At 38.9% G+C, this 24,892-nt stretch overlaps 2 protein-coding genes and 1 long non-coding RNA gene across 4 annotated transcripts; 2 read left to right on the top strand and 1 right to left on the bottom strand.

The window, feature by feature from the left end:
• The first annotated feature begins 3,689 nt into the window (after positions 1-3,689).
• Positions 3,690-13,775, top strand: LOC145789872 (uncharacterized). 2 transcript variants are annotated; one of them, XR_014328308.1, is made up of 3 exons: positions 3,697-3,926; positions 4,117-8,178; positions 8,259-13,775. It is a non-coding gene; the product is annotated as an uncharacterized LOC145789872 (long non-coding RNA). The 2 variants fall into 2 exon arrangements; XR_014328307.1 differs by having other exon boundaries at positions 3,690-3,926; positions 4,117-13,457.
• LOC114286778 (receptor-like protein kinase FERONIA) lies at positions 5,971-12,690 on the bottom strand. The gene is given in 2 exon segments (XM_028229993.2): positions 5,971-7,562; positions 10,890-12,690. Coding segments are annotated over 2 exon segments (3,276 nt in total). The 3' UTR covers positions 5,971-6,087.
• An 8,019-nt stretch (positions 13,776-21,794) lies between the features above and the next one.
• On the top strand, positions 21,795-23,339 carry LOC114311284 (uncharacterized). The gene is made up of 3 exons (XM_028257403.2): positions 21,795-22,110; positions 22,496-22,656; positions 22,964-23,339. The coding sequence occupies exons 1-3, from the start codon at positions 22,071-22,073 to the stop codon at positions 23,078-23,080; spliced, it is 318 nt and encodes a 105-aa protein (XP_028113204.2). The 5' UTR covers positions 21,795-22,070; the 3' UTR covers positions 23,081-23,339.
• Positions 23,340-24,892: the final 1,553 nt, after the last annotated feature.

The following is a 24,892-nucleotide window of genomic DNA, read 5'->3' as shown; positions in this document are numbered from 1 at the left end:
CTAGTGACACTTTTATCAATCCGCCACCCGCCATACGATTTCTATTTTTCTCTCAAACCGCACCGACCCGCACCGCGCACACCCCTAAGTGTTGTTACGGGAAAGTATAAAATATTGCAGGAGTACTACTTGGTTGTATTTTTAATTAATTATTATTTATCATATTTTTTTATATCTCTTATTATTTAAGATAATATTTTATCTACTTATTTTTTTGTTATTAATCACACTATTATAAAATAGGGATTTTTATTGATAAGTCCAATTTAGAAGTGTTTTAACCCAAGAAGTCCATGAAGGAATTTTTTAACCCATTTAGTCCCATGTATGTATAGTTTTATTCTATAAAGTCCATTTTCTTGATTTACACTATTTTCTTGGACACTTATGCCCTTATATTTAATTTTGATACCCTTATAAATATTTTTTGAACGATTAGCAATTTAATGATGTGAACATTCATATTTTAAAATTCACATTAGTAGGAATGTAAAATTGGCCCGTGGGCGGCCCGAAACCCGGCCGCGAGCCGGGGCGGGCCGTTGACAATGTAAATATTCACATTGACATATTAACATTCACATTAATAGAAGTGTAAAATTGACCCTCGTCCTGTGGCGGCGCGAAACCCGCCCGCGACCCATGGCCGGCCCGGGGCGGTCCCGGTCCGACCCGTCGACAATGTGAATATTCACATTGACATGTTAACATTCACATTAATAAGAGCATAAAATTGGGTCGCGGCTCATGGGCGGCCAAAAGCCCGCCCACGGCCCGGGGCGGGCCCGGCCCGTTGACAACGTGAATATTCACATTGACATGTTAACATTCACATTGATAGGAGTATAAAATTAGCCCGCGCCTCATGGCTGCCCAAAACCCGCCGACGGCCCGTGGGCGGGCCCGGCCTGGCCTGTTGACAATGTGAATGTTCACATTGACATGTTAACATTCACATTGATAAGAGTATAAAACTGGACAGCAGCCCAGGGCGAGCCCGACCCGGCCCGGCCCGGCCCGTTGACAATGTGAATATTCACATTGACATGTTAACATTCACATTAATAGGAGTGTAAAATTGGCCCCCGTCCCGTGACGGCGCGAAACTCGCCCGCGGTCCATGAGCGGCCCGGGGCGGGCCCGGTCCGGCCCATTGACAATGTGAATATTCACATTGACATGTTAACATTCGCATTGATAAGAGTATAAAATTGGGCCGCGGCCCATGGGCGGCCAAAAGCCCGCCCGCGGCCCGAGGCGGGCCCGACCCGGCCCGTTGTCAATGTGAATATTCACATTGACATGTTAACATTCACATTAATAGGAGTGTAAAATTGGCCCCCGTCCCGTGATGGCGCGAAACCCGCCCGCGGCCTATGGGCGGCCCGAGGCGGGCCCGGTCCGACCCGTTGACAATGTGAATATTCACATTGACATGTTAACATTCACATTAATAAGAATATAAAATTGGCCCGCGGCCCATGGACGGCCAAAAGCCCGCCCGCTGCCCGGAGCGGGCCCGACCCAGCCCGGCCTGTTGACAATGTGAATATTCACATTGACATGTTAACATTCACATTGATAAGAGTGTAAAATTGGCACACAGCCCGTGGGCGGCCCGAAGCCTGACCGCAGCCCGAGACGGGCTTGGCCCGACTCGTGACAATGTAAATATTCATATTGACATGTTAACATGCACATTGATAGGAGTGTAAAATTAGCCTGCGCCCCGTGGCTGCCCGAAACCTGCCCACGGCCCGTGGATGGCCCGGGGGGGCCCGGCACGGCCTGTTGACAATGTGAATATTCACATTGACATGTTAACATTCACATTGATAAGTGTGTACAATTGACCTGTGACCCGTGTGCAGCCCGAAGCCTGACCTAAGGCCGGGGCGGGCCCGGCTCGTTGGCAATGTGAATATTCACATTGACATGTTAACATTCACATTGATAGGAGTGTAAAATTGGCCCGCAGCTGGTGGGCGGCTCGAAGCCTGATCGCAGCCCGAGGCAGGCTTGGCCCGACCCGTGACAATATGAATATTCACATTGACATGTTACCATTAACATTGATAGGAGTGTAAAATTTGTCCGCCGCCCGAAGCTCGCCCGCGGTCCGGGGTAGGCCCGGACCCAAACCCGGGCTGCCCACGGGCTTCAGGCCGCCCGTGGGACGCGAGTCAATTTTACACTCTTATCAATGTGAATGTTAACATGTCAATGTGAATATTCACATTGTCAACAGGCCGGGCCGGGCCCGCCTCGGGTCGCCCACGGGCCGTGGGCGTATTTCGGGCAGCCACGGGGCACGGGCTAATGTTACACTCTTATCAATGTGAATGTTAATATGTCAATGTGAATATTCACGTTGTCAACGGGCCGGGCCCGCCCGGCCCGGGGCCGGGCTTCGGGCTGCTCACGGGTCACGGGCCAATTTTACACTCTTATCAATGTTAATGTTAATATGTCAATGTGAATATTCACATTGTCAACGAGCCGGGCCGAGCCCGCCCTGGGCAGCGGGCGGGTTTCGGGCCGCCCACGAGCCACGGGCCAATTTTACACTCCTATCAATGTGAATGTTAATATGTCAATGTGAATATTCACATTGTCAACAGGCCGGACCGGGCTCGCCCCGCGCCGTCCACGGGCTTCGTGCCGCCCATGGGACGCGAGTCAATTTTACACTCTTATCAATGTGAATGTTAACATGTCAATGTGAATATTCACATTGTCAACAGGCCGGGCCGAGCCCATCCCGGGCTGCCCACGGGCCGTGGGCTAGTTTCGAGCACCCACGGGGCGCGGGCTAATTTTATACTCTTATCAATGTGAATGTTAACATGTCAATGTGAATATTCACATCATCAATGGGTCGGGCCGGGCCCGCCTAGGGCAGCCCACGAGTCGCGGGCGGGTTTCGGGCCGGCCACATGCCGCGGGCTAATTTTACGCTCCTATCAATGTGAATGTTAACATATCAATGTGAATATTCACATTGTCAACAGGCCGGGCCGGGCCGGGCCCGCCCCGACCCGGGTCCGGGCTTCGGGCTGCCCACGGGTCATGGGCCAATTTTACACTCTTGTCAATGTTATTGTTAATGTTAATATGTCAATGTGAATATTCACATTGTGAACGGGCTGGTCCGGGCCCGCCTCGGGCGGCGGGCTGGTTTCGGGCCGCCCACGGGCTGCAGGCCAATTTTACACTCCTATCAATGTGAATGTTAACTTGTCAATGTAAATATTCATATTATCAACAGGCCGAGCCGGGCCTATTTTTTTGGCCTGTGGGCCGGCCCGGCCCGACTCGAATTTTTCCGGGCACCCACGAGGATCGACATGGGCCGGGCCCCTACACATTGACGATATGAACATTTACGTTGACGGTGTGAACATTCACATTAAGGGTATTTTGGTAATTATGTCACCCATAGGACTTATTGAAATATAAGAAAATAATGTGAACTAAATGGAACATAAGTAGGTGAAAAGGGTATTTTGGTATTCTTATCTCAAATTGGACCTAATGGAATAGTAAAAAAGAATATGGATTGGATGGAATAAAGCTCTTAGAAAATGGATTTATCAAAAAAGCTTCCTATAAAATATGATGTGTCTCGAGATTAATTATCGCCGTGTTACATTCCTATACATTCCATGCCATTAGGGTTGATTGGGATTCTCTCCCAAAATAATTGTGGAGATCGGAAGTGAAAAATTGGATTAATTTAGGTTGTGTTTGTTTAGAAATTTGATTTTTTTTTTTTTTAAAAGAATATAAATATATAAATAAAATACATTTATATTTTAATTAACTTCACAATCTTTTCAATCTCCTTGATTAAAATCCTTTCCAAATCGTCAACCAAACACAGACGCAGGCGTTAGTTCTCTTCAATTTGAGTCGAAGATTCAAAGGTCAGTCCCATCTCTCTCTCTCTCTCTCTCTCTCTCCATCTTCGCAGTTTCTGCAAGATTTCAGTTTTATGTAAGTGTAAGATTGAGATTGTGTTTGGGTTTGTGGATTTTAAACATGTAGTCCAAATCACACAACATGTTTGGATAATCAATAAGCTTAAGGATTTAAAATCCCGTTAAATTCTTTCAGGGATTCCAACAGTTCAAAATCAATGGATTTCAAACAACCAAGGCTGAGGCATTATTTTATAAATCTGATCGCTGTTCGATCCCCATCAATGCTTAGACGAACCTAGACAAAATGTTCTCTCTCAATTTCACAATCTCTCTGAAACTCTCTCTCTCTCCCCCCCCCCCCCCCCCGGGATTAGGTTTACATATAAATGTATATTTGCTTTTGTAATATTCATTTCCTTCATGCAGCTGTGTGTGTATATATATATATGACTAGTGGCTGGAGCAAAGAAGTTTTTGTAATTTTACATTTAAATTTTTGGACAATTTGATGAATAAGGAAAATGTTTAGTAGTTTTGAGCTGTTTTGATGAGTGAAAAATAAATTGTTTAATAGTTATTAGAGGGGTGTGAAGAGCATTCTGGAAATAAAAGAAATTGTGGTAGCATTCACACCAAATTAGGTGTACGCTTTATATAATGAAATTGATATATGGACATATCTATGTAATACATTGTGTCTCTTTCTTTATGTTATTAATTGAGGCCCTTATACAGAGTGCCTTTTCACTAAACCCTTCAATCAGAATTTTTTTGTATCCAAATCAAAATGACCATAATTTAGTATACAAACTACGAAATTCAAATTATAAGCCCTTTCTCGTACTGTATCTGTGCTTCCTTCCCAGCCTAGAACTAAACATCAACCATGTGAGGATAACCCCTACTATCCGCATTCATCAGCATTAGAGCTTGAACCATTTAGGAGGCTAAAATTGATGGCTATTTCGGAAGATGCCAATTGACAACTTTTAGCCACAATAACAAGATTGAGGAATGACGGAAGCCAGAACCTTTTTGGAAGGCAATTAAAAACTTAATTAGAAATACAAGAGAACATTCATACTTAACATCCTAATATCCTAATCTCTTTTTGGTAGCTAATGCAAGCAGAAAACACACATGTGAAAACACTGAAAATGAAAAACAACCAAAAGGTCCATAGCACAAGAAAGCAAAACAAACACAACAAGACAGGTATTTCCATAGCTCATTCTGCTCAGATGAATCTTGATTTCAAAACAGATAGCAACTCAGGGGGAGGGTTATATGAGCCAAAAGCACTCTGCAGGACCACCGGTCTAGCGCAACCCCTCGGACTACAGCCTCAGAGTTGGCTTGAATGAATAGATTAGCTAGACCTAAACTTTTTCCTATCAACGCTTTTCTATGAGTGTTAAAGCTTCCTCCACAATGACTGTCACATTATAGCTTGAAACTCTTACCCACTACTGGTATTCCAATTGTGGTCTCTAATTATGGTTACCTGAGCAACCTTTTTTGGCTTCTATGTAAATCCACATTATTTTTTATCGAACCTTACAAAAGGATGAGACCAATGGCAAAAAGGTGACGCTTGGAGCTGTGGAGGAGAACAACTGATGCTTACAAGCTGTGGCTCCAAATTTTGTAGGAGCTTCCTTAGCCAGATTTGATGCTCTAACATATCAAGAGGCTTCTTTTATGAAAAATAAAGGCACTTCTCACCTCCAGAAATGGTGTTACGACATTTGGAGAACTATTGGATGACAAAAGGTGTTTGTTTAACCCAAGTCAACTATATTAGTCTAGAAAAAGGGATGAAACAGTTCAAGTAGCTTGAATGTATTATCTTTTGTTGTTATTACTATTAGGCCATGTTTGTTTGGACGGACTGGTTTAGGTTCGATTAGCATTCCATGACTAATAGTCCTAGGACTACGAATCCTTGTAGCATCCCAATTATCAGTATTACTATACCCTTGATTTAATGTTGTTCAGCATTATTTTGTAAGATAATTATTTCGTCCATCAGTGTGGGAATATAATCTCTCAAAAAGAAAAAAACATGTAAAATAAATATCCTGTTTCAAAAGTAGTAACAAAGTTATGATTTGTTTATGAAATTCTAATTTGTTATCCAAATTTTATATCAACCAAGTGAAATCTAAACTTGATTTGAGGCATGAAACAAAACCTTCTTGTAAGCACAAATGGCAGCTTTATGGAATTTTTCAGGAGGATCGTCAGGCTTTCCAAAATTGATATCATCCCCTGCTGTTTCCTGCAACTGCAATGCAAGCTGCAGGCTCGTCACCACATCATCCATCAGCGGCCTCTCAACTCCCCGAAAAAGCAAGCATCTCTCTACAATCCTGACAAATTCCCTCAAACATTTAGGTGCTATGTTTCCTATCAGATATGTATCAATGATCCGTTCAATTTTTTTCTTCTGAATGCAACTTTTAAACCAGTGCACTAGATTCTCTTGATCCCTATTTAGATGAGGACACAGTGGTTCCCTAGCACAAAGTACTTCCAGCAACACTACACCAAACGAGTACACATCAGATTTGGTCGTTAGGCGTCCACTTAGTAAGTACTGAGGATCCATGTATCCGAGAGTCTGCATGACAACTGTAGTGACAATAGTCCGTGTCATGTTGTTAGTGTCGGACTTGGACACCTTCAAACCTGAAACTTTGGCAACCCATTTCTCATCCAACAAAATGTTGGTCGACATCAGGTTGCCATGGATGATTGGCTCTTGAGAACTAGTATGGAGGTATTGTAGTCCTCGTGCAGCACCAATAGAGATCTCAAGTCTCTTTTTCCATGGAAGAGGATCTTTTTCCCCTCCGTAGAGGTGATTAGTGAGGTTCCCCTTTGGCACATATTCATATACGAGGATTGTTTCATCACAATCATCACAGTATCCAATGAAAGAAACTATATGGAGGTAATGGAGCCGAGAGCGCACCTCAACCTCTTCGTGAAACTTGTTCTCCGACTCTTTCGTACACCTTTCGATGGCAACCTGAAGTTTTCCATCGTCAATATAGCCTCTGAAAATCTCACCACCAGGACCACCATACTGGATGACGAGATCACGGTGAAAGTTATTTGTGGCTGCTCGAATCTCGGTGAGGTTGAAACGGCGACAGTGAAGTACAGGTAGTGGTGGTTCATTGCGCGGACTGTCTGGCAGTGCTGGTAAAGGTTTTTCATAGTGCGAGCTCTCTGGAGATACTGAGGGTTTTGCTTCAGTTGTTGACCTGGCTCTACTCCACCACCTTGATGATCCACTGCTAGAATCTTTGGGCTTTGTCTTTCTCCTCCGAAGATCCATACCTTTAGCAATACTTTGAACCACCTTGGTTATAGTTTTCTTGTTGGTTCTTTCCTTGGGCGTATCAGCTATATTTTCCTGCACAGATACAGGGGAGCCTGTAGGTTGCCGAGTACTAATCAATTGTATAATCTCATCAACATGCTTCTTGTCAGGCCCACTAATATCAACAACCTCTTCCTCTTGTTCCTTCTTCTCCTCCTCTGTAAGCCTATTAATCGACATGTTGACAACCATACTAAAATTAATCATCTCCTCCTCTCTCTGCTCGCCCTCTGTATCAGTAGAAGAATGTTAAAATCCACCTACTCTCCACCTACTTCACCCACTTAAACCTACTCCACTAAACCTAACCCACTACACCACTACCACCTGCACTTCACCTACTCCTTACCTACTACACACTCACCCTCTTCTATATATAGGAATCATGAATCATTGTAATAAATATCTATACAACAATAAACATCAATCAATAATACATAAATTTTTACATGGTATCAGAGCAAGGTTAAGACCTTAGTATTTCTCGCTTCACCGGCGGGCGGCAACCTCGCCTTGGCCGCCCGCCGGACCTCAACCTATTCCGCTTATTTTCTACACATACCTTGACTTCTTCAACATTTTCTTACACCCCTCCTCCGCTATGTCGGCGGCGGCACCCGCATCATCGTCTAGCCTCTATCGCCGTTCACCTCGCCTCTCACATATCCGTGGTTGTACTCTTACTCGTCGTCAGTGTTGGCGTTTCTGGCGCTGCTTTTCTGCTCGTCACTGCTGTTTTTTTTTTTTTTCCGATTTGCTCTCTCTCTCTTAGCCATGGATTTGGGTGTAGGGTGTAGAGCTGTGGCTCTGTTGTTGGTAGCCATGTTTGCTGGCTTGAAGGTTTCAATGGCAGCAGTGTACAAGGTGTGGGGTATAGAGCTGTGGCTCTGTTGTTGGTAGCCATGTTTGCTGGCTTGAAGGTTTCAATGGCAGCAGTGTACAAGGTTGGGGACTCCGCTGGTTGAACCATCATTGGGAATATTGATTACAAGGCCTGGGCTGCTTCCAAGACGTTTCATGTTGGAGATGTCATCATTTTCGAATACAATTTTCAATGTCACGTGTTTCAAGTGCCCCACAAAGAATACCAAGCCTGCAGAAGTGTAAGACAGTAACATGCATCTTCACATACAGCTTGGGTAATGTGTAACTATCAAAAGCACAAGCTTCTTGGACATCCCTCTCTCTCCATGGACCCAACATCATCATCATGCACCCACTTTAATCATATCTCTCCTTTCTCTTAATTTATTTCATCCACGTTCTTTCACCCTTTTCTTTTATTTTAATATATATATATATTTTATTATAATATATTTTCCCTATCCCTTGTTAGTAAGCATCACCCGTTTTCCATTCTCTTATTATTATTTATTTTATATTCCACCAAAAAAAAAAAAAAAAAAAAAAATCACACTGCTGTTTTTTCTTATCACCCATCCACAAATATTTTTCTCTATTTTCTTTATCCATTATTTTCTTTTATTTTATTTTTCTTATTAAACAAAACAACACCACAAAATAACACCAACAACATTCCACAACCTTGTCATTTTATTCATATCAGGGGATCAACCCCGATCACACTTTTACATCAAAAAAAAAAAAAAAAAAAAAAAAAAACCCACACAAACAAAAACAAAACTACCACACCCACAGTGAGATTTTTCTTCTCTACTCAGCCGCCGGTCTTTTCTTCTTGCCTCCGTCCTGGGTGGTCCTTGCCGGTGTTGCCTCCGTGCTTCCTAGACCACCAAGCAAGTTGCCTCCTCCCTGCTCCTCCACTACAGCATACGGTGGACCTTCAAATCGGAACATCACGGTGGCCTTCCGCTTCAGCTCCTTATTTTCCGCCTTTAGCACACTTAACTCTGCTCGCGCATCCTTATACATGCGTTGGAGCAGAGCCAGTTGGGCGTTTAACTGCTGCACCTCATTTGTCCTACTCTGCAGCCGGTTCGACAAATTTGTAACCGCAGTCATGGTTTCCACACATGACTTCAATGTATACTGATTGGCCTCCACATCCGACTGCACTGCCATTCTTTGCTCCACCGACCGCATCGGAAAGTTCAACGGAGCAAAACCAGAGGTGTTTGGTTGAGGTTCACGGGCCTCCGCACCAGTTATCTCTCTTGTTGACTCGTTGAGGTCGGGAAAGAGAGTGAGTAGACCACGGGATGAAGAGGCCATATTCTGGGTAGCTGAACGGGAAGAAGAGGCCATGTTTTTTGGGTTGTTGAGTGTTTCAGCGAAATAGCAATTTCAGACTGATAATGTTCGGAAGGGGAGTGTTTCAAGATTTGCAGCTCTTAGAGGCAATCTCTCAGAAAAACGAATATCTCTCTCAGAAAATAAAGAGTTTTTTCAGAAGTTTTTTCCCAGGTTTTTTTTGTCTTCGCTTCTGCCTCAAGCACAGCCTCCGCATTGGTTTATATCGACACTGACGACGCGGCCGACACGCCACTCTGTCGCTCACGTGCCTCGCCGCGTCTCCGGCTCACCTTTTGATGGCCCGACGCTTTCTGTCGGGCACGACTTTTGATGAAGTGGGCGCGCCTTTTGAGGGCGCAACTTTTGATGGCATGTCTTTTTATGGATTGGGCACGCATTTTGATGGCACGTCTTTTTATGGATTGGGCACGCATTTTGATGGCACGCCTTTTGAAAGATTGGGCACACCTTTTGAGGGTGCGACTTTTTAAGGGTCCGACAAGACTCTGTAAACTGTCCCGACATTGATTCCAGTTAGCTCCTTCATGGGTCCGACAAGACTCTGTAAACTGTCTCGACATTGATTCCGGTTAGCTCCTTTATGGGTCCGACAAGACTCTGTAAACTGTCCCGACATTAATTCCGGTTAGCTCCTTTATGGGTCCGACAAGACTCTATAAACTGTCCCGACATTGATTCCGGTTAGCTCCTTTATGGGTCCGACAAGACTCTGTAAACTGTCCCGACATTGATTCCGGTTAGTTTCTACAAGGGTCCAGCAAGACTCTGTAAACTGTCACAACAACTGTCACAACATTGTCTGCTACAACGGTCCGACATGACCCCATAAACTGTCTTCTACATCGGTCTGACACCGCCATCCAGTGTCCTCTACACCGTTATGACACCACCATACAGTGTCCTCTACATGGTTATGACACCCCCATACAGTGTCCTCTACAACGTTATGACACCACCATCCAGTGTCTTCACCAATGGTCTGACACGACCATACAGTGTCTCTTATCCTCTTTTATTTTTATGTATTTTCTTGTTTTGTTACTTTCTCCAAACTCAAGTTGGTTAGTTCCTATCTCCCTTGAGTTTGCGGGGGCTGTTAAAATCCACCTACTCTCCACCTACTTCACCCACTTAAACCTACTCCACTAAACCTAACCCACTACACCACTACCACCTCACCTACTCCACTAAACCTAACCCACTACACCACTACCACCTCCACTTCACCTACTCCTTACCTACTACACACTCACCCTCTTCTATATATAGGAATCATGAATCATTGTAATAAATATCTATACAACAATAAACATCAATCAATAATACATAAATTTTTACATATGCGCTCTGATCTTGTGATGCTAATGCAAACTCAAGCCTCTGTACCACGTCCGACATTCTAGGTCGTTCATTAGGACAATTATGTAGGCATCTGATAGCAACTTCCGCAACGACCTTCAAGCAATGTGGCGAAATTTGCCTCTTTATACTGGGGTCAATCATCTGATCAAGTTTTCCCTCTTTGATGCAGCGTTGGGCCTAAAGTGCTAGGCTGCGTTCCTCTCCCTCAAATCTTTTATCCACCGCAGGCCTCCCACTGAGCACTTCGAACAACACCACGCCAAAGGCATACACGTCTGACTTCTGGGTCAGTCTATGGGTCAAGAAATACTCAGCATCTAAATACCCTAATGTGCCTTTAACGTCTGTAACAACATAGGTGCTTGACTGGTTTGTGTTGTTGCCGCTCATTTTGGACAATCCAAAATCTGAAATTTTAGCTTCCCAATTCTCGTCCAATAGAATGTTTGAGGTTTTCACATCGCGGTGTATGACTCTATGCTGGGCACCAGTATGAAGGTAATCCAATCCATGTGCAGCTCCAACACAAATGTTGAGTCGTTGCTCCCAGGGTAGAGGAGAAATTCTATTTCTACTGATTTTGTGCAGATGATCAGCTAGGCTTCCATGGACCATATATTCATAAACAAGGATCATCTCCTGACCATCATTACAATAACCAATTAGAGCGACAAGATGAGTGTGCCGGAGATCAGAGAGCATCTTAATCTCCGTCCAGAACTCCTCAGCCCCTTGCTTGGACATTGACTTCAAGCGCTTCACAGCTACAACAGTGGCCCCTTTGTCAATCAATCCCTTGTACACCTTACCAAATCCACCATCCCCAATGGTCAATGCATCATCAAAGTCGTTGGTGGCCAATTGTATCTCAGCAAGTGAAAAACGGCGGCATAATTCCTCCGATGTCGATGATGCTGTTTTGTCTTCTTGGCCAACATTCTCTGCCCAAAGACGTAATTGGAAAACAATGATATTCAGTGAAGTGATCAAAATTATCAGACCACTTACAATTGCATTCCCATTACGAAATGGTGACAGTAACTTCTGTAGCATTGGAGTAGTAGATCTAGCAGAATGTGCGACAGGTTCGGGATTCTGACCAGCGAGACTGTTGTCAGGGTTACTCAACTTGAACACTTCTAACCCGTTTAGGACTGCACCAATATTATATCTACTCCTTGACTCATAGTAGTGAGGTTGTAGAGCTATAAGCAGGTCACGCTTGCCTTCCACTCTATTGCCGTCCACCATCACCACGTAGTCCCTATACACTGCAACACCATTTCCACCACTCCATTTGATCAGGTCTGCACGAGCCTCAGCGGTCTTATTATTTATATAGATACCAAACTCCCTTTGGCCACTCTCTTTTATCCCGTAATCAAGCTCACAAAAATGAAGCCTAACCAAATACCTGAATCCCACATCCACTGGTAATTTCCATGTAAGACTGCACATCTTATTTGCTTGCCTGTTTGGATCCATTGACCAAGCTGTTTGATAAACTTTCTGTGGTGCAGCATATGTTGGGATGTTTGTGTATTTGATTGGAATGGATGTAGTAACTGGTGAAACACCCGATTCTAGCAAGTAATTGAAGTCCCGAGACCACCCGCGAAACATGCCCCAATCTTCTACTGATAAAATGGAGCTCCCCCCAATATTCAAGCGCTGAACCAACTCAAGTGCAGTGCTGTTATCAATGTGGAACCGGTGTTTCTGGCCGACAACATGAGCACCTGGATTGCCATCAGGAGTGTAATAAAGACCGGTTGGCATAGAGGTGATCTCTATCCCGTTGACAAAAGCATATATGCTATCAGAAGTGCTGCTTGGCGATGGAGAGAGTTATGCTGAGTGCTTGATTTTCTTCGATATTCACACAGAACTCTTTAGCGAAAGATTTCAAGCCCAACTCATCAGCAGTAAGGGAAGCGCTGAAGTTGCTGAGAAGGGTGTAAGCTCCAGCTTTAACAGTAAAGAAGGCCTTAGACCTTTCAAAACCAGGGTATAAAGCTGGATAGAAGTGCAGGCGGATGAACTTTTGGCCTGGACTGACTTGGAATGTATAGGCAAACCGAGAGTGAGATATCCGAACGGTCAAGTAGGGGATAGGATCGACAGAAAGGGATTGGAGAACTTGTGAGGTTACTGATTTTTCATTTGGATGCCGCGAAAAAGTAGATTGTGACCCGGTATCTCCAGTCCACTCACGGCCATCTAGTGCGATTGAGTTGCCAAAGGAGCCGCAGTTGACTGCAATGTCATCTACCGGGTAATAATAAGGGGTGGGTGAGCTATTGGCTGTGGTGAGAATAAGATGATGGAGGAAGAAGAAGATGGGCCTGATAAGATACGTTCTTCGGGTGCTCCAGAACATGTTGTCCAAACAACTTTGACAACTGCTGGAGTGATAATGTGCAATGCTGGTTAACAATGTCTACAGATTTTAATTTATAATTGCAGTTCCAGACTAGAGAAATTATTCTACAAGTCAAAAGTCAGGTCTTTGGTGACTTATCTGCATCAAGACTTGGTTCTATCGACTTTTTTTTTTTTATTTTATTTTATCGGCAAATGTTAGTTAGTTATTAGTTGTTACATTAGCACCTATAGAAAAAAATCTTCTCACCCTTGACAAATGTACTCCCTTAATTCAACCTCTCAAGGAGAATTGAACCCATGACCTCCTTGAAATTAAGCTCAAAAAAAAAGTATGGTGACCAACTAGTCTAGACCTAGTTCGTTTTGGTTCTATTGACTTTGTCAAGGTAAATGGAAGATATTTTCCTACACATGCTTTGTGATCCACAAAAATTTAATGATTTTCTCAATAAAATACAGCATATTGTTTTTTTTTCAATAAATCTTTTTTTTTTCCTGGGTTACAATTAATTATCTGCTATCTTACCGTGTTAAGCAAGATGGATTGAAACAGACTGCTCATATTAAAAGTTCATCTCAAGTTTGTTATGTAATTAATCTTTTGGATACACTCTCTGTCAAGTTTAGTTCCATGTCACGATTATCTTGTATGAACATAAATTATGTGGTTGCCTGCTTTTAAATTAGACTGTTTCTTGATGTTATGTTTAAATTTTAAATTTGTAAAAATATAAATAAATGAAATATATATATATATATATATATATATATATATTTTAACAAATTTATTTTCATTTTCATTTTCATTTGCCTCCACAAATTCAAATCCAAACACAACCTTAGAAAAACACTATGATGGTGACCCTTTGTGAGAAAAAGAGAAGATCATGATTTATCACCATTTTATTTGGATGAACAATAAATAAAGAAAAATACAATACATGTGCAATACATGTGTTTATTTTATTTTACTTTTTTTTGTATTTAGATGGGTAATTTAGGTATGACCTTTTTTTTTTCATATAGTTGATGGGATTCAAATCTTAATGTCTGCTTGAGCAAATGACAAATGAATAATATTAGGGTTCATGAAAAATATATCATGAAATGCTTTATGAAGATTTTTCATTATTTGATTAGAGTGTGATGTTTTATTATATGTGTAATATAAGGGTGAAATTTTTTTCATGATCATCTTCATGATCTTTTTTTCATGATCCCTAGCATTACATGATGAATCCATGATTTCAGTTTTTTGGGATGAGACTCAAAACCTAGACTTTGAGTCTGGTAAGAGGATCCCTTAACACTTTGTCTCAGATATAGTCCTAAAAAGATGCTTGATGCCTTAAAATGAAAATAAGCTGGGCTTCTAACAAATCTCAAAAATAAAAATAAAAATAGTGATACAGCACACAAGACTCTCACTTATAAAATAGTTTGGGAGAGATAGGTAGTGAATTTTACACTATTTTGTCAATAAATTTATTTATGTGACTTGAACTCACGCCACAAAACTACAAACAAATAGCTCTAGCCATAGGTGTGGCAACGAATCCTATTCATTTAAGATCTAGTGTAATCTGAATATGATTTCATTATAAATCAATTTGAATCCTATGACAAATTCAATAAGAGATCAACTAAATCCGGTGTGGACACATATATTATACTATTTAAGAGTTTAACCTAACAAATAAATGGTTAAGATTTATTCGTAACATACTTTGGAATGCACCTTTTATGTTGCATTGCATGAACATAAATTATGTGGGTAACCTCTTGTAAATTTCCAGATAATTTCCCTGCCTTTGTTTGCCCTTTACGAAAACACCAACCTTTTGTAAATTTCCAGATAATTTCCAAACTTTTAAGGAGAGTTTGGCCCTGTTTGGTAGGGCTTATTTTCAGCTTATTTCAGTTTTTAACTTAATTTAAGCTATTTTGATGTGTTTGATTCAACTTAACAATACAGCTTGTAACTTTTTGTAAGTTAAAAATCAACTTATTCTTTGAGTGGGGGAGGAGAAGCTTAATTTATAAGTCAAAAATCAGCTTTTGTTCACAACTATAAGTTATAAGCTGTTAGACTATAAATTATAATCACTTTCCCATAGTTCTACCAAACGGGCCTTTTGGTTTGCTGGAATGATATTGAATAGAAATGAAATTGAAATGAATCTGGAATGAAATGAAGTGGCCCAACCATGGCATGGGGTTGTTAGGTTTGTCAATTGCCTAGAAATTAATTTATGAACTTACTCAGAAGGGTCGGAGCATTGATGGGTAGTCTTGTCTGCATCAAGTCTCTTTTGACAAATTCAATAAGAGATCAATTGAATTCAGTGTGGACACAGATATTATACTATTTAAGAGTTTAACATAGGAAATAAATGATTAAGATTTATTCATAGCATACTTTGGAATGCACTCTTTTATGTTGCATTGCATAAACAGAAATTATATAGGTAACCTCTTGTAAATTTCCAGATAATTTCCTTGCCTTTGCTTGCCCTTTACGAAAACACCAACCCCTTTGTAAATTTCCGGATAATTTCTAAACTTTTAAGGGGAGTATGATTTGCTAGAATGATATTGGATAGAAATGAAATCGAAATGAATCTGAAATGAAATGAAGTGGCCCAACCATGGCATGGGGTTGTTAGGTTTGTCAATTGCCTAGAAATTAATTTATGAACTTACTAGCATTGGTGGCTAGTCTTGTTTGCATCAAGTCTCCTATGACAAATTCAATAAGTGATCAACTGCATCCAGTGTGGGTACAGATATTATACTATTTAAGAGTTTAATATAACAAATAAATGGTTAAGATTTATTCATAGCATACTTTGGAATGCACCCTTTTATGTTGCATTGCATGAACAGAAATTATGTGGGTAACCTCTTGTAAATTTTCAGAAAATTTCCCTGCCTTTGCTTGCCCTTTATAGAAACACCAACCCGTTTGTAAATTTTCAGATAATTTCTAAACTTTTAAGGGGAGTTTGATTTGCTGGAATGATATTGGATAGAAATGAAATTGAAATGAATCTGTAATGAAATGAAGTGGCCCAACCATGGCATGGGGTTGTTAGGTTTATGAATTGCCTAGAAATTAATTTATGAACTTACTCAGAAGAGTTGGAGCATTGATGGCTAGTCTTGTCTGCATCAAGTCTCCTATGACAAATTCAATAAGAGATCAACTGAATCCAGTGTGGACATAGATATTATACTATTTAAGAGTTTAATATAACAAATAAATGGTTAAGATTTATTCATAACATACTTTGGAAAGCACCCTTTTATATTGCATTTCATGAACAGAAATTATATGGGTAATCTATTGTAAATTTTCAGATAATTTCCTTGCCTTTGCTTGCCCTTTACGGAAACACCAACCCCCTTGTAAATTTCCAGATAATTTCTGAACTTTTAAGGGGAGTTTGATTTGCTGGAATGAAATTGGATAGAAATGAAATCGAAATGAATCTGGAATGAAATGAAGTGGCCCAACCATGGCATGGGGTTGTTAGGTTTATGAATTGCCTAGAAATTAATTTATGAACGTACTCAAAATAGTCGGAGCATTGGTGGCTAGTCTTGTCTGCATCAAGTCTCCTTTGACAAATTCAATAAGAGATCAACTGAATCCAGTGTGGACACTGATATTATACTATTCAAGAGTTTAACATAACAAATAAATGATTAAGATTAATTCGTAGCATACTTTGGAATGCACTCTTTTATGTTGCACTGCATGAACATAAATTATGTGGGTAATCACTTGTAAATTTCCAGATTATTTCCCTACCTTTGCTTGCCCTTTATGGAAACACCAACCCCTTTGTAAATTTCCAGATAATTTCCAAACTTGTAAGGGGGGTTTGATTTGCTGGAATCATATTGGATAGAAATGAAATGGAAATGAATCTGGAATGAAATGAAGTGGCCCAACCATGGCATGGGGTTGTTAGGTTTGTCAATTGCCTAGAAATTAATTTATGAACTTACTAGCATTGATGGCTAGTCTTGTTTGCATCAAGTTTCCTATGAAAAATTCAATAAGAGATCAACTGAATCTAGTGTGGGCACAGATATTATATTATTTAAGAGTTTAACATAACAAATAAATGGTTAAAATTTATTCATAACATACTTTGGAATACACCCTTTTATGTTGCATTACACGAACATAAATTATATGGGTAACCTCTTGCAAATTTTCAGAAAATTTCCCTGCCTGTGCTTGCCCTTTACGGAAACACCAACCCCTTTGTAAATTTCTAGATAATTTCTAAACTTTTAAGGGGAGTTTGATTTGCTGGAATGATATTGGATAGAAATGAAATTGAAATGAATCTAGAATGAAATGAAGTGGCCCAACCATGGCATGGGGTTGTTAGGTTTATGAATTGCCTAGAAATTAATTTATGAACTTACTCAGAAGAGTTGGAGCATTGATGGCTAGTCTTGTCTGCATCAGGTCTCCTATGACAAATTCCATAAGAGATCAATTGAATCCAGTGTGGACATAGATATTATACTATTTAAGAGTTTAATATAACAAATAAATGGTTAAGATTTATTCATAACATACTTTGGAATGCACCCTTTTATATTGCATTGCATGAACAGAAATTATGTGGGTAACCTATTGTAAATTTTCAGATAATTTCCCTGCCTTTGCTTGCCCTTTATGGAAACACCAACCCCTTTGTAAATTTCCAGATAATTTCTAAACTTTTAAAGAGAGTTTGATTTGCTGGAATGATATTGGATAGAAATGAAATTGAAATGAATCTGTAATGAAATGAAGTGGCCCAACCATGGCATGGGGTTGTTAGGTTTATGAATTGCCTAGAAATTAATTTATGAACTTACGCAAAAGAGTTGGAGCATTGATGGGTAGTCTTGTCTGCATCAAGGCCAAGTTTGGCTACAAAGAAAAAAGTGCACTTATTTCATCTTTTTATCTTTTTTGGGTCACATCAATCAACATCTCCTCTCTACTTTTTCTACACATAATACAAAAAAAGTCAAAAAGCACACTTATTTAGTCTTTCCAAACTAGGCCCAAGTCTCCTATGACAAATTCAATAAGAGATCAACTAAATCCAGTGTGAACATAGATATTATACTATTTAAGAGTTTAATATAACAAATAAATGGTTAAGATTTATTCATAACATACTTTGGAATTCACCCTTTTATATTGCATTTCATGAACAGAAATTATATGGGTAACCTATTGTAAATTTTCAGATAATTTCCCTGCCTTTGCTTGCCCTTTATGGAAACACCAACCCCCTTGTAAATTTCCAGATAATTTCTAAACTTTTAAGGGGAGTTTGACTTGCTGGAATGATATTGGATAGAAATGAAATCGAAATGAATCTGGAATGAAATGAAGTGGCCCAACCATGGCATGGGGTTGTTAGGTTTATGAATTGCCTAGAAATTAATTTATGAACTTACTCAGAAGAGTTGGAGCATTGATGGGTAGTCTTGTCTGCATCAAGTCTCCTATGACAAATTCAAACTGAATCCAGTGTGGACATAGATCTTATACTATTTAAGAGTTTAATATAACAAATAAATGGTTAAAATTTATTCATAACATACTTTGGAATGCACCCTTTTATATTGCATTGCATGAACAGAAATTATATGGGTAACCTATTGTAAATTTTCAGATAATTTTCCTGCCTTTGCTTGCCCTTTACGGAAACACCAACCCCTTTGTTAATTTCCAAATAATTTCTAAACTTTTAAGGGAAGTTTGATTTGTTGGAATGATATTGGATAGAAATGAAAATGAAATGAATTTGGAATGAAATGAAGTGGCCCAACCATGGCATGGGGTTGTTAGGTTTCTTGATATTTTATTTGGGTTCTGTAATGGTTTCTTGATATTTTAATTTTTTTTGTGAAATAAAAAAATTAATATACTATTTTTTTTAGTTAAATAGATATTTATGAAAAAAATATAAAATTTTGACTTCTATACATATATATATATATATATATATATTTTGAGAATTGGTCAAGGCATAGGTATATCCCTTCATATGTTTTGTGATCCACAAATTGAATGAATTTTCTCACTAAAATAAGGCACATTGTTTTTTTTTATTTTGGTTGGACTGCAAAGTTTAAATTTGAATTTAAAAGAATTATTTTAATTCGTGGGGCTTAGTAAAAGTCTTATTTTTGTGATAATATGAACAATTTATTTTGCTTGTGTATATTATTTATAAAAAAATTAAGTTGATATGATAATTGTAGTATTTTTGTTTTAGTGTTTTGTTTCTAAAATAATAAATGATATATGTATTTTTTAAAATAGATCACTCATTTTTTCTTTAGATATACACGTAAAAAGATTATGAATCTTATGTATTTGTATTTAAGATTCTTTTATACACGCAATAAATACACATATGGGCTAAATCAATAAACATGAAATATATTATAAATTTGTAATTAAAATCTAATGATAAAATAGACAGACATAAATTTATACACATCTTTAGGCTTAAAAAAAGATTTCAATATATATGCCTTATAATAAAGGGAAATTTACAGTGCAGTCGGTCTTTTACAAAATAATTTCAAATAGGTAAAACAATTTATAATGTCAATTATTAGCACGTTCGGACGAAAAGTCTAGAGGGTGTTTTGGGAAGATATTTTTTTTTATTTTTTTTTATGAGAATAGAAAGGAAAATGTCTCGTAGCTCAAATTTTGTGGCTCAAAAGTGGCTCAAATGGCCAAAACGACGTCGTTTTGGCCATTTTTATGTTGTTCTGTATTCAAAACGACGTCGTTTTGGCCATTTGAGCCACTTTTGAGCCACAAAATTTGAGCTACGTAGCATTGTCGGAATAGAAATTGAGTTAAAAATTAAAAGGTCACTTTCTAAAATATGCTTAAATTTAAATTTTTTGGGTCTGATGGTCCATGCGCTTTTTCATTATATCATAAGGACATCCTTTGTAAAATGATTAAATTAGCCTGTCGGTGGAGTCACGCTTCTTCTTATTACCAATCCACATTTTTTCTCTCTCTCTCTGTATCAGTTAGCTAGGGTACGTTCTCTTTCCTCTCTCTGCTCTCAGCGACAAGATCGCCGTCGCCGTCGATCTCAGTTACAGCAGCGCCGATGATCTGTGTTGAGAGAGTCAACAGTAGAAGAAGAAGAGGAGATGAAACTACTCTCTCTCTCTATCAACAATCTCAATCCCTAACCCTCCCAACCGATACCTCTCTCCAACAATGGCGATCTTAGACAAATCTTCCCACTCTCTCATTCTTAGCTTCCTCTACTCCTTTCCGACATCATCCTCGATGAGATTCGTCCGCCGTCGTACTACGCACACGATCCACCACAGCTACCGCCATCACCAGCGACGGCGAATTTGATGGCAGAACTCCGGTCGTCGTGGCGGGTGTGCTCCTCCGCCGTCCACTCTGCGCCGCTGACGGTGCTACCGTCACAGATCTCTCTCTCTCCCCAGATGTCTCTCTTCTCAGACTCGGATCTCTTGCAATTTTCGGAACAGAGTGTACTCTTGCAATCCACCAGAGCTACTTCTTCTTCTTTTTTTTTTTTTTTTATTATTATTATTTATTTATTTATTTATTTAAATTAGTGATAATTACAAATAAAACACTAGAAAATATAAATAATAGAAATTACAATAATTATTGAAAGGGCTGAGGCGCGGGAAATTCGTTTTTTTTTAAGGAGATTCAAGCCCTCTGCACACACCGGTGAGGCAGAAAAAACCTTGACTTGTCCCTCCAAGATACAACAGTTCGACTAAGTCGTATGGTTCACCAATACTACACAATTGGTTGAATCCAAAATTTTATCACACACACCATTTTTATTTGCCTGATAATCTCACTCAAGACATAACAACACAATCAAAATTTCTTCTCTCGGATGTTCTAAGATAGGATATAAGCTCAATATATATATATATAGAAAAGAAACTTAATAGGTAAGGTTCTTGGTGTATAAAATAACAAGAGGCTTGACCAAGATTTTGAAAGCTTATCTAGAAAAATTTAAAATGGATAAGTCTTGGGAAGACTAGGAAAATTTATAATGTGTTATTGGTTTTCTTCATGTCTTATCCTTTCAAGTCTTCCTAGTCTCCCCATTCCTATCCATCAAAATCTTCCAAGATAAGGTTTGCGAAGACTTATCCATTCCAAGTCTTCCTAGATAAGCTTCTAAGGTCTTGGTCAAGTCTCTTGTTATCTTATCCACTAAGAACCTTGCCTATTAAGTTTCCTTTCTATATATATTGAACTTATGTCATATCTTAAAACATACGAGAGAAGAAGTTTTGGTTGTGTAGTTATGTCTTGAGTGCGATTATCAGGCAAATAAAAAGGGTGTGTGTGATAAAGTTTTGGGTTCAACCAATTGTGCAGTATTGGTGAACCATACGACTTAGTCGGGCTGTTGTATCCTGGGGGGACAAGTCAAGGTTTTTTCTGCTGCACCGGTGTGAGGCTTTGTCTAACCGCAGAGGGCTTGAATCTTCTTAAAGAGAGCGAATTTTTCGCGCCTCAGCTCTTTCAATAATTATTGTAATTTCTATTATTTGTATTTTGTAGTGTTTTATTTGTAATTATCACCAACAATTTTAAGAAGATTCAAATAGCAAAAGTTCATGGAGCCAGTACTGGAGAAGCCTAACGAGAATACCGGTGATCTTAACAAGCCCTTCCGGTTCAAAGGAGCTCATTTTAAGAGATGGAAAGGCAAGGTGTTTTTCTACCTCAGTCTCCTCAAGGTGGCGTATATCCTGACTGAGAAAAATCCGAACAAAGTCCCCACTGAAGAGATGACCGACGAGGAGTATGCTGCTCATCTTGAAAAAATCGAAAAATATAACACAGATGAATATAAATGTCATTACTATCTTTTGAATTGTCTTTCAAATCAATTTTATGATTATTATGATACTACTTACACCACTGCCAAGAAAATTTGGAAAGACTTACAGAACAAATATGACACTAAAGATGCATGAGCTAAAAAATATGCTGCAAGTCGTTTTTTCCGCTATCAAATGATAGATGGAAAATCAGTGGTGGAACAAGTTCAAGATTTTCAGATGCTAGTGGCTGAAGTTAGATCTGAAGGTATCAAAATTGGAGACAATCTTGTTGTAGCAGGTATTGTTGACAAACTTCCATCATCTTGGAGGGAATTCCAGAAGTCAATGCGTCACAAGCAAAAAGAGACGTCCTTGGAGACTCTAATCACACGGATTCGGGTGGAGAAGGAAGCACGAGGACAAGATGCGCTTATAACACAAGAGCATTCCACTGCAAAGGTAAATTTAACTTCTGGAAATACTTTACTTAAAGGTCAATTTCATAAAAATAGTCGCTTGAAGCCAGTTAAGAAAATTTGAAAAAATACTGGAAGGCCACAAAATAAAAACTACCCGAGGTAAAAGAAATGGAACCAAGAACCCCTTTCACAAGATCTGACAAATGTGACATGTTTTGTGTGTGGCAAAAGTGGGCATATTGCTCGAATTTGTAAATTTCGAAAACAACAGTCTTGACCACAAGCTATTATTATCGAGAAACAATTTGTGGCTAAGATCACAGATATTTTTATGGTTCAATCTGTAGAAGGGTGGTGGGCAGACTCTGGTGCCAATAGGCATGTCTGCTATGATAAAGATTGGTTCAAAGATTTCACTTCTTTTAATGAGGAGAAGACTGTTATGCTTGGTGACTCAAGTTTAACCAAGATGCTCGGGTATGGGGATGTTGAGCTGAATTTTACCTCTGGACGTGTGTTTATTTTAAAAGATGTGTTGTACACACCGTCCATGAAGAAAAATTTGATGTCAAGTTATTTGCTCAACAAAGCTGGTTTCAAGCAGACTATTGAATCTGACCAATATGTAATCATTAAAAAATGCATATTTGTGGGAAAATGGTATGCCTATGATGGAATGTTTAAATTAAATGTTGATAATAAGAAAGCACATGTTTCAGCTTACATGATGTCTTCTATGAATTTTTGGCATGCTCGTCTATGTCATATTAATAGTCGATATGTGGGAGTCATGAATAGTTTAGGATTAATTTCCAAACTAACAAATAAATTTGAGAAATGTGAAGTTTGCAGTCAAGCAAAAATAACTAAAAGGCCTCATAAAAGTGTGGTGAGAAATACTGAATTGTTAGAATTAATTCACACTGATTTATGTGAATTTGGAGGAATTTTAACACGTGGTGGAAATAGATATTTTATCACTTTTATTGATGATTTTTCAAAATACACTTATGTATACTTGTTGAAAAATAAAAGTGATCTTTTGAAAAATTTAAATAATTCCTTCTTGAAGTTGAAAATTAATTCGGTAAAAAGATTAAAAGGTATAGGAGTGATAGAGGCCGAGAGTATGAATCTTTTGGATTCAACTCGTTTGCTCAGTCTTTGGGAATAATCCATGAAACTACTCCACCATATTCACCTGCATCCAATGGTGTAGCAAAAAGGAAAAATAGAATTTTAATTGATTTAACAAATGTTATGCTAATTGAAGCAGGTGATTCTTCAAATTTGTAGGGATAAGCAATGTTAACTGCATGTTATGTTATGAATAGAGTGCCACATAAAAAAATAAAAGTTACACCTTTTGAGTTGTGGAAAGAGCATAAGTCAAATTTGAGATATTTGAGGATTTGGGGTTGCCTAACTTTTGTTAGACTTGTGGACCCTAAAAGACCTAAATTAGGTGTGAAAGTTGACACTTGTGCTTTTCTTGGATATGCAACAAATAGTACAGCCTATAGATTTTTTGATATGGAAAACAAAATAATTTTTGAATCAGGTGATGCAATTTTTCATGAAGAAAAATTTCCTTTTAAATCTAAAAATGGTGGGGGTCAAAATTATCAAGAAAATATTTTATCTGAAACTGGTTCCTCTATTCCTCTTTTACAAAACCAAGACACTGTAGTTTTTAAACCTAGAAGGAGTAAAAGAGCCAGATTAAAAAAAGATTTTGGCCCTGATTATCATGTTTTTAACGTGGAGGAAACTCCATTAACTTTACAAGAAGCTTTGGCATCTCCTGGCTTTGTTTTTTGGAACGAGGCTGTAAATGATGAGATGAAATCATTATTATCCAATAAAACTTGGGTATTAGTAGATTTATCACCAGGTTGTAAAACTATTGGCTGTAAATGGGTTTTGAAAAAAAAAAAAAAAAACTTAAACCGGATGGAGTTATTGATAAATATAAAGTGAGGCTTGTTGCAAAAAGTTTTAAACAACAAGTAGATCTTGACTTTTTTGATACATTTTCTCCGGTTACTAGAGTTACATCTATTAGATTATTAATTGCAGTGGCTGCAATTCATGATCTAAAAATTTATCAAATGGATGTTAAAACAACCCTTTTAAATAGAGATCTGGGTGAAGAAATTTATATGAATCAACCTGAGGGTTTTGTGGAACCCGATCAAGAAAGCAAAGTGTGCAAGCTAGTTAAATCCCTATATGACTTAAAACATGCCCCTAAATAGTGGCATGAGAAATTTGAT

The sequence above is a fragment of the Camellia sinensis genome, chromosome 4, assembly GCF_055761805.1.
Source record: "Camellia sinensis isolate YWXY chromosome 4, ASM5576180v1, whole genome shotgun sequence".
Taxonomy (NCBI): Eukaryota; Viridiplantae; Streptophyta; class Magnoliopsida; order Ericales; family Theaceae; genus Camellia; species Camellia sinensis.
The sequence above is the reverse complement of the archived record's forward strand: the minus strand, read 5'-3'. Positions and strand labels throughout refer to the sequence as shown.

Excerpts from the sequence above, each read along its gene's own strand:
- LOC114311284 (XM_028257403.2), top strand. The coding sequence starts at position 22,071 with ATGGAAAGGCAAGGTGTTTTTCTACCTCAGTCTCCTCAAG. Across the intron at positions 22,111-22,495 it reads TCTACCTCAGTCTCCTCAAG|GTATTGTTGACAAACTTCCA; the intron begins GTGGCGTATATC and ends TTGTTGTAGCAG. Across the intron at positions 22,657-22,963 it reads AAGAGCATTCCACTGCAAAG|AAGGGTGGTGGGCAGACTCT; the intron begins GTAAATTTAACT and ends TTCAATCTGTAG.